Source organism: Simochromis diagramma, unplaced genomic scaffold (genome assembly GCF_900408965.1).
Source record: "Simochromis diagramma unplaced genomic scaffold, fSimDia1.1 OVJJ01000433.1, whole genome shotgun sequence".
Taxonomy (NCBI): domain Eukaryota; kingdom Metazoa; phylum Chordata; class Actinopteri; order Cichliformes; family Cichlidae; genus Simochromis; species Simochromis diagramma.
In genome coordinates this window covers 2009884-2019372 of record NW_024387031.1, presented here as the reverse complement: position 1 = coordinate 2019372, position 9489 = coordinate 2009884, and the positions used below count along the sequence as shown (strand labels likewise).

Sequence of the window (9489 nt, the reverse complement as noted above, 5' to 3'; positions counted from 1 at the left end):
TTGTGTAGTTAGTCTGTTGTGTAGTCGTTGTTTTGTTTTTATGTGTCAGTGAGGGGACTAATGAAAGGCACATTTGCAATGTAAACACTGTCATTAAGTAGAAAACCAGCGGAGTGATACACCTCCTGCTGTCAGGCCTGCAGGTTTCTCCCTGAGGTCTTCTCCTCTGTCTTGGACAAACAATTTTTTAATTATTTTTTTTTTACTGGCACACATAATTTGTGGGGCATCTTATTGCGACACCTAATTGTTCTCTAATTTTAGTTATGGTAATATTTTTCAATGGTTGTACAAAATACGGCAGTGTATTGACTGCATTTTTAGATATATAGTTGTATACAGGGGCAATTCTAGGATCAGAGCTTTGGGGGTGCTGAGCACCCAGAGAGGTAAACTTTACTCATCACGATGAGACTTCTTCCCTGTCTCTGTCAGTCCCTGCATCCTTAAATGTCTCCAGTTGTCCCGAGTTCCCTGTGACTGTCTCCTTGGTGCATTTAAACCCCTGTTCCTCCCTGTCCTCATCATCTGTTGTCTTCATCTCCATTATCAGTCATCATAATTTTACCCTCTCTGTGCAAGTCTGCAAATTTTTAAATTCATCAAGTCTCTCTGTGCCTGGGTCCTCGTCACAAAACATGACATCACTGTTTTGTACATTTTAACACAATTTAATCCCACATTTGTGAAAGAAAAGCAAAACACTTTTTTGAAAAGTCTGTAACAAAACCATCAAATCTGATCAAGGTTATTTAAATGCTGCTAAAGAACACTGAAAAAAGAAAATAGTTGAACCAACTTAATTGAATTATTTCAATTGGTAACACCAAATTTAATTAAGTTCTTTGAAATTAAGTTAATACATTAAATTAACACAACTGATTTAAGTTACATGTACTTAATAAATTAATTGTTGTCAAATAAACATTTTGCATTAATCCAACTTAAAATTAAGACATTTCAACTTAAAGTTTTCAGTTTTTCCAACCCAATAATTTGCATAACCCAAAAGTAAAATATTGCTCTTTGCTAACCTAATAATGTGGTTTAGTGTAAATTACTTTTTGTAGTGACTCTAAAATGAAATTTTAGTTTGTATAATAAAGCTTAAATCAAAATTTTAAGTTGGCTGAAAATATTTTTCAAAAATTCAAAATCCAATGTTTTTTTTTTTTAAATGCTTTATTGTATAAATGTAATAAAGTATTACCTTTATGGCAACCAACACAGCTTTTGGTCAAATACATTACACATTTGTCCTTTTTGAAACACATATGCACAAAATGCAAGTAACGCTTAGTAGGACCACAAAGTTGTCAACAAAGTGTAAAGTGCAACACAGTATTACACAAATATCAATCTTAACACATACAGTGTCAACTATGAAAAAGTGCCCCAAGAGTATACAGAAACTTCTCTTCAGCTATAGCCAATGAATAAATATCTGAACAGTGTAGCTGACCAATGGGGATGAAAAAATATAAACACTCCTTTAGAGTTTTAGAATGTCACAACAGTTTGTTGTATAACTGAGCACATCAAACCTGAAATTCAACCTTTCCCTTGAAACGAAGGTAAATATGTCTGAAAAAAATAAATAAATAAATAAATAAAAATACCATACAAAGTATGTATAAAAGCACATTAAATTGGGGTTTGAGGTCTCTTGGAGCATAAAAAAGGCCCAACATCCAAAAGAGACTACATATTTTACATGCTATATGTCCAAACACAGTTGTTCCTTCGCATTATGGCACAAGGCCATTTGTTGGTCATTGTTCTGTGCCATTACTGGGAGCTTTGAAGTTTGATATACAGATTTTGGACTTTGGGGGACATCTTGTGCTGATCAAGCTGCATGAAGATTTTTTGGAGCACTTCAAAAGTGAAGCGAAAGGGTTTTGGATAAGCTAGGTTGAGTGCATAGATCAAACCTAGAAGCAGGGCACAAGCTGAGGCAACTGAAGTTAGTTCATGCAACACTTCCACACCCTCAATGACAATGCCAATGTCTTCAGGTGGCTCCTGCAGTCCCTCCCCCTCCTTCCGAATCACATACACTGCCATGGTGACCTCCTCCAGGTCCCTCTGAACATCATCTGCTCCACAGTCCTACAGAGGGGTACAAGACACAAACACAAATCATCATTAGCCTCACTTCTTACTGTGATTAAGTGTTTGGGTGATGTACCAATATGTGTTATGTGCTGGGCTATTTTTTGGCTGGGTGTCATCACACACCAGAAACAGCAGAGAGAGGTGTATCAATCTGACTCTAATCAAATTGTAAGCAAGAAAGATAAGATTTCCCAACATGTCAAACTATTCCTTTGAACTTAAATAATCAAGTAAGCCCGTCTTACTTAAAACAAAGTCAATCCAATATGTAATGTGTTGTTGCTGGGAATTACATAATGTCCAATATGGTCATGATAATAAATACATGTCAGCAATCCAACTATGGTTCACGTGTTATGTTTGTTCTAACAGTTAACTTTTTTTGTGTCCCTTTGACAAGATGTGCTGACAAACTGTTGAAACTTACAAGGTATTCCTTGATCAGGCCATCTGCATCTTCTCCCAGGAAGATGGTGAGGGCTTTCAGCACACATTCCCTCCGATGATTAATGTCCACAGTCTAGAACAACAAATGTTGATTAATTTTAAACTCTAAATTTCATAAGACAGACATCCTTACTCTTATTGCTTAACTTACATGTACTTTATTTAAAAACAGTAATTCACAAGCCCAGAGATTCATTACAGAAAGAAAAGGGGATGAGTTCAGTGGTGTATTTTTTGAGTCGCTAAAAACATTCATGCATATGAAAGCCATGATTAGCATTGGCCTGCCCATATTGTCTTTATGAAGGATTCAGATATATATATATATTTTTTGGATTCAGATATATTTTGACAGCCCTCTTAGTTACGAAGCATCTTGTTTGATGGTACAGATTTACCTGGTCCAATGTGTCCAAGATGTTCGCAATCTTTTGGCGTGTTGCTCCTCCTTTGGCACGTATGACTTTGATCAGCTGACTTGAGTGCATGTCTAACTGGGCCATGAACTTCCACTCAAGAGGAACAGCCATGAGCCTCTGGAACTCCGTATTTATCTAAAAACAAAACACAAATGACAGTAGATATTGTATTATGGAACAAAATGCTGAAACTGATTGTATGCCAAAATGTCTATATCCCAAAAAGTATAACATATATGGAAATTCAAAATGTAAATTCTTTCATTAAGTTCAGTGTTATAAAATCTCAACCAAATCAAGTTATGACCGATTCATGAAAGTTAACTGCAATAAATCCTGAAGCATACAGACTTCGATCACTTCAGTTCCATTCTTACCTCTTTCTGTGTGAAGAGTGCAGGCCATCTGTCCTTCAGTTCCTGAATGCTTGGTTCTTGGTTTACCACCTCATGTCGTCTGTAGGCAAACGTGTTAGCCATTTTGTCTGCGATGACCCTTTCATTGTCCCTTATCCCGATCTCTGTCAGAAGTTCTAGTCTCACTTTTTCCATGCTGTCCAGAGTCTCACCAGTAGGAAAGGATGGATAAAAGTTAGCTTCAGAACGTTTTGGCTTCTTCACTTTTTTAGCAGGGAAAGCATCTGTAGTAGCTTTAGATTTCAGTGAGTTTACACACAGCTCTGGACACCCCTGTAATTTGAGCTGGGTCCTGTAGTTTGCCATTTTGTACTTCAGTCGTTGTTTCCAACCGTAGCAGCCATTGAATGATCCAGGTTCTTTCAAACATGGGTGCTTTTTGATAAGGGCCTCTGCAGCTGCGCAGAAATGTGCATCCTCTGGATAGGCCTTGTAACGGTAAATTTCTTCTGCAACTCTTTTCAGGATATCAGACAGCATTCGGGCGCTTAAAGTCAACATTTTTTGGCTCACACGGTACTCAGTATTCCCCCTCTCTAGCTGTAGCTCTGTGTCATATGAAAATTGGGGAATTGCAAAGTCTTCTGGCCACTGTTGTGTTCGAGATGACATAGATTCAGGGGATGAGAGGATAATTGTGTTATTTGATGCCACCGAAATACCGTCATCAGACTCAAATGAAAGAGACAGAGATGAAGTGGACTGATCGGCACTGATCAAAGGTGGATTTGTTTGCTGGTGGATCACTTTGATTGTCCCCAAATTCCGAAGTTCGGTGGTAGAATTCAGATTAAAGAAGTCGTTACCAAAGTCTTGGTCCATGTATTGCAGTCTGAAGTTACCTTTTAACCCAAAGGTAGTCTTTATCGTGCTGAGAAGGTCTTCAAGTGACTCTGGGATGCCATTTGGAAGAGTCAGCTTTTCAATGTTGTTCTCTCCTAAAATCACCTTCAGTCTTGCAGGTGTTGAACCAGCCATGGTGGTCTGAGAACAAAGCACAAGCACAGTTAGTGAGGATCAACATGTAAACCACTGACATTTCCAATTAGGAGAATTTAATGTCAAACTAGAGGAAAAGAGAGAAGGCAAAGAGAGGAGAAAGGGGAGGAGAAAATGAAGAGGAGAGGTGGAGATCAGCTGAGGCAGCGAGGAGAGAAGGCAAACCGAAGAGGAGAAGGGAGGAGAAGAGAGATGGCGAGAATATGGGAGACATTGAAGAGAAGAGAGAAGGAGAGGAGGTGAGGAGAATATAGGAGACAACAAGGAGAGGAAAGAAGAAAAAGAGAAGAGAAGCAGAAGGGGGGAGAGCATAGGATTAGCATTCACTGACTGGAATCCAGCAACCTGCATTAAAAAAATGACATAACTGATGAATTGCCAATGACATCATCACACCACTTTGGCTTGCAGTATAAAATAAATATGTTCTGAGAACACATTAGTATTGTATGGGTCTGGGTTTTGTTTTCCCACTTAAGAAAATACTTTATCATATTTTGAGGCCTCACTATTTAAACATGGACATATCTTTTCAAGGTGACAAGACGCATCCCTCTAATTTTGTAGTCTGCCAGTGGGTAGGTATCATGCAGTTCTTGTGGCTCAACAAGTTCCACTTCTTTGCTTGGTGATGTTTTGAGATCATAAGCTCTGTAGTGTTCCATATACCATCCGCTAAGCTTTTTCAGAATGAAGATTAGTTTGTCCTGCAGTATCACCATTTGGATGATTTCACCAAACTCTGGCAGTCCTCCCAGTGAGCCGTGGATCAAGATCATCCCACACTTGTAGATTATTCCATTATATGCTACACTTTTAGCCAAGCACACATTGTCCATATCTGGAGACTTCTGTCTCAGTGCATTTGAGATGTCCTTGTTAAGAACATCAATGTGAACAGTGGAAACATCTGTTACTTCCAGTGGGGGTTTGGCAAAGCTAATTGCATGCAAATGATATGCAATCTGATACTGATGTCTCTGTGAAAGGGAAAGAAGTACATTTTTGAAGCATCTGATGTTCCTTGCAACTCTTTTAAAAAAAACTATGCTTTGCTTCGAATCGCATAGTCCATAGTGCAACCAGTGGCCCAAACTTACGGATCAAGTATGGATAATGTTCCAAGTAGTGGTGCTTTGGTTTAAGATTAACATCTGGGAAAACCTCTTGAAACTTGATTCTGTGCTCGGAGATCTTAAAACCAAGATATGCAATGGAGTCCTCAGTATGAACAGGACTGACAACAAGATCAACAATGTCCTTCAAGTCTGTTAAGATGTGCCAAGCAGGCTCCTCACAGGGTACACTCTGCCCAACGAACAAAGGCAAAAATCTGATAAGACTCCAGTTCTCGTGTGCATTCCCTCCTACACTTGTTTTGGATGCAAAACTGAGAGCCACAGGATGAGGTCGATTTGTTTTGTCAGCCCACTTAAAGTTGAAAGATGATATTGCTTCATTCAATGTACATAATGTGAAATACTTTTTTTTGATTAACAAATTGAGGCAAAGCGCAAGTTCAAAAGGAACAATTCCCTCAAAAAGATCATGTACAACATCAGGTGGAAACCCAGTGGTAACATCAAAATGTGAGAGGTGCTTTGACAAAATACACTTTGATTTCACACCATAATAACTGGGCCATTTGTTTTCCTCAATAATTCGTAAATGATCTGCATGAATGTCTTTTGTTCTTAAAGTAAAGACTTCACTTCTGACTTCAATAGTCTGGAACTCTGATGTTTCTGCAGTGCAAAATCTACATACGTATGTCCCTGAGAAATTTTCAAAGAATCCAGCAATACTGTGTGCACCAAGGTTGTCGGCAACAACACACTGAACAGTGCCTTTTACTGTTCTGCCCAACTTTGACAGAAATATCCCACTCTGTTCCAAAATTACAAGATCATTAATTACAGGTTTTAACACTTTCTCATACCCATAGCACTTCAGATCATTACTTTTGATTAAAGCAGCCAAATAGATTGAGGTTAAAGCAGAATTACAGCCTGGTGGCAAATTACCCAAAACCCAGTACAATCCACAAATTTTATGCTTCCTCCGTGATGTACCAAGGGGATTACATATTTCGAATTCATCAATGTATAATATCAATGAAATGCTTTCCTGCTTAGACAACAGTCCATTTTCATGGAAGAAGTCACCATCGAAGATAGTTTTGTAGTGCACAGAAGTTTTTTGAGGCAGATTATCTACAGTATTCAAATTAACAGCCTGATCCAAGATTGTCTGGCAGTCAAGAATATGCTGCAAAGACTTTAAAATTGAAATATATTGGAATGACTTGTTATTTTTTCGGTCAAGTATATATTCCACTGGTTCCACTACTTTAAAGTGGCTCTTATAGTATGCTTTTCGTCTCCAAGGACTGGAAAGTGGACCTTTATCTCCAATTGCTTTTTTTACAGGGTTTGTCTCACAGAGTACACTGGCTAGCTTTTCAACAACTGACTGGTCAAATTGGCATCCGTTGTCTTGTAATACTTGGCTAATAGTCTTTTGGGTAATCGCCACAGAAACAGAACCAATCAAATAGTTTAACTCCTGCAAAAGCTCATCTACAGCTGCATTAGACACAAGAAAGATGTGTTCCAACTTAAGGAGCACTGAAGCAATTTTAAGCTCAATATCCTTCTCTAAGTTTTCAGAATACCCATTGTCAAAAGCAGAATTTAAATTTACATCACTCTCTATAATTTCCACATCTGAAATATCACTGGCAACACTGGCACAAGATTCATCAACAGAACTTATTCCAGGCTTAAATGTGTTCACTGTACCAGAGTGTTTTCTGTATTTATGACTTTTGAAGTTCTCATAGACATTGGTTTTATATTCACAGTTTTGGAACACACATGTTACAGTCTCCTTATTTTTAAGATGCTGATAGATATGTTGAAAATATTCTCTTTCTGTGGAGAGTTGATTATGGCCACAAATATGGCAAGTGAATGTGGACGCAGCTTTGGAGACTGCTTGTTGGGCAGGGTGATTTCTTGATAGATGGCTCAGTAGGGCGTTCCAAGTCTTGAACCTACATGCACAATTTAAATAAGTGCATGGATATGAGTGGCCTCGTCCGTAATGCCTATGAATCAGTTTGTAGTGTTTGAGCAATTCAGATCTTTTTGTTAATGTTGTCCCACAGTCCTTGCATCTCCACATGAAGCATAGCACTGGAGAAACAAAGAGACACGCTTTACTGGGTGTATATAAATAATTTGAGAAAACACAGAGGGAGAGTTGGGCAATATTACAATATATCAATATGGTGATATGAGACTAGATCTCATCTCAGCTTTTTGCCACATTGCCCAACACAAAGCGAATCATTTAAACACAAAATGTATTCATCAAATGTAGCCAGCCCTCTCTAATTAGATTTTAAAGGGATAAGTTCAAAACAAAAGTTTAAAAACAAAACCCAAATGCCCATAGGTACATTTTTTTTTTTTTTTTGCAATTGTTTTATATATAAAGCCGATTCCTGTTCAGTGTAAAACTGAATTAAGTTTAAATGAGCAGTGTTGGGAAGGTTACTTTTAAAATGTATTCCATTACAGATTACAGAATACATGCCCCAAAATGTATTTTGTAACGTATTCCGTTACGTTACTCAATGAGAGTAACGTATTCTGAATACTTCGGATTACTTAATATATTATCATGCTGTTTACAACTACATGAATGTGATTTATTACTATTACTGAAGGTCCGCGGCTCCGAACCGTAGTAAAGGAACCTCTGGCTAATACGTGGGTTCCGTGTCGGGCTCGTAGCCGAAAAATAGCTTTACTTTGTTGTCTAGGCCAACTTTGCTAGCGAGAGACAGAGAGAGGCGTTGAAAGGCTGCTCCAACGGAACTTATTGTTTCGGAGGAAAACACGAACACGGTGTACAGTTGAGTCTTAATAGCTTACTTACAACTGGGCTCGTCAGGCACGCTTCTTGGCTGCAGTGGTTATTATTATATTTACATGCTTCCAGCTCCCGTTTCTGCTTGATGATAACTCGTACTTTTCCACTCTCCTTTTTCTCCCTCCTCGCGCTCACAGACCCATAACGTGTATGGCAGTCCATTCTCCCTGCAGCACGGACTACACTACCCATGAGGCTACATTCTTTAGGGCTATGTCTGTAACACTCTACCTTTTAGCTTAGCACAACAACAACAACAACAAAAAGGTGCTCTCTCACCCAGGAAACACAGTCGCAAAGAGAGCGCGTGTCACCCTGTAACCATGGTAACCGTAACGCTGCAGCCTGGAACAACAGAACGTAGCTGTCAAACAAAACCCAAACAGTCCTGACCCGCGACAATATGAAACAGGAAAGTACCGCAGTGTAATCCATTTATTTCAACAAAGTAACTGTACTCTAAATACCACCTTTTTAAACGGTAACTGTAACGGAATACAGTTACTCATATTTTGTATTTTAAATACGTAACGGCGGTACATGTATTCCGTTACTCCCCAACACTGTAAATGAGACATTACTATTTTGAACTTGCATACCTTTGTTGTTGATGAAGTGAAAGTACGCAAGTTCACAGGTAAAACGAGCTGCCTGGCACGCCTCCACACAGGAATGCCCCTCTTGAGGTAGTCACAGAGCTGAGAAGAAGTTAGGTCAGAAGGTGGCGATGGGGCATCACATTGGACACCAAGCCAAAGGTTGTGGCACTGTTCAGGGTTCCAACCAGAGGTGATGTAATCTTTCTGCCATCAGCAGACACCCCTCTGGAGAGGTTGACAGGAAGGAAAGGAAGCGCTACCCAAAGTCCTAAAGATTAAAGATATGTTCGAGTTAGTCTGTCGATCTTTCATCATGTTTACAGTGTTCATCTGCATCTATGTACTTATATATGTATTCAGACACAGACCAGAAGTGTGCTAGGTCTACAAGAAATCTGATGGCTGTATTTTCTGTGTTCAATAGCGTAATACTTTCTTCTATGATTTCTAATTTTGATTTTCTGCCGCACACCATCTCCCTCTCACACGGCTGATCAGTGCGTGTACGAGCGCTGCACGCACCCTTTCTCCTCGCCTTCTTAACGTCATGTA

The 9489-nt window shown here is 39.0% G+C and overlaps 1 protein-coding gene across 1 annotated transcript; it reads right to left on the bottom strand.

Moving 5' to 3' along the window:
• Positions 1 to 3165: 3165 nt before the first annotated feature.
• Positions 3166 to 9147, bottom strand: LOC120740689. The gene is made up of 2 exons (XM_040043177.1): positions 8938 to 9147; positions 3166 to 4384 (listed from the first exon to the last, which is right to left on the bottom strand). The coding sequence occupies exon 2, from the start codon at positions 4376 to 4378 to the stop codon at positions 3341 to 3343; it is 1038 nt and encodes a 345-aa protein (XP_039899111.1). The 5' UTR covers positions 4379 to 4384; positions 8938 to 9147; the 3' UTR covers positions 3166 to 3340.
• Positions 9148 to 9489: the final 342 nt, after the last annotated feature.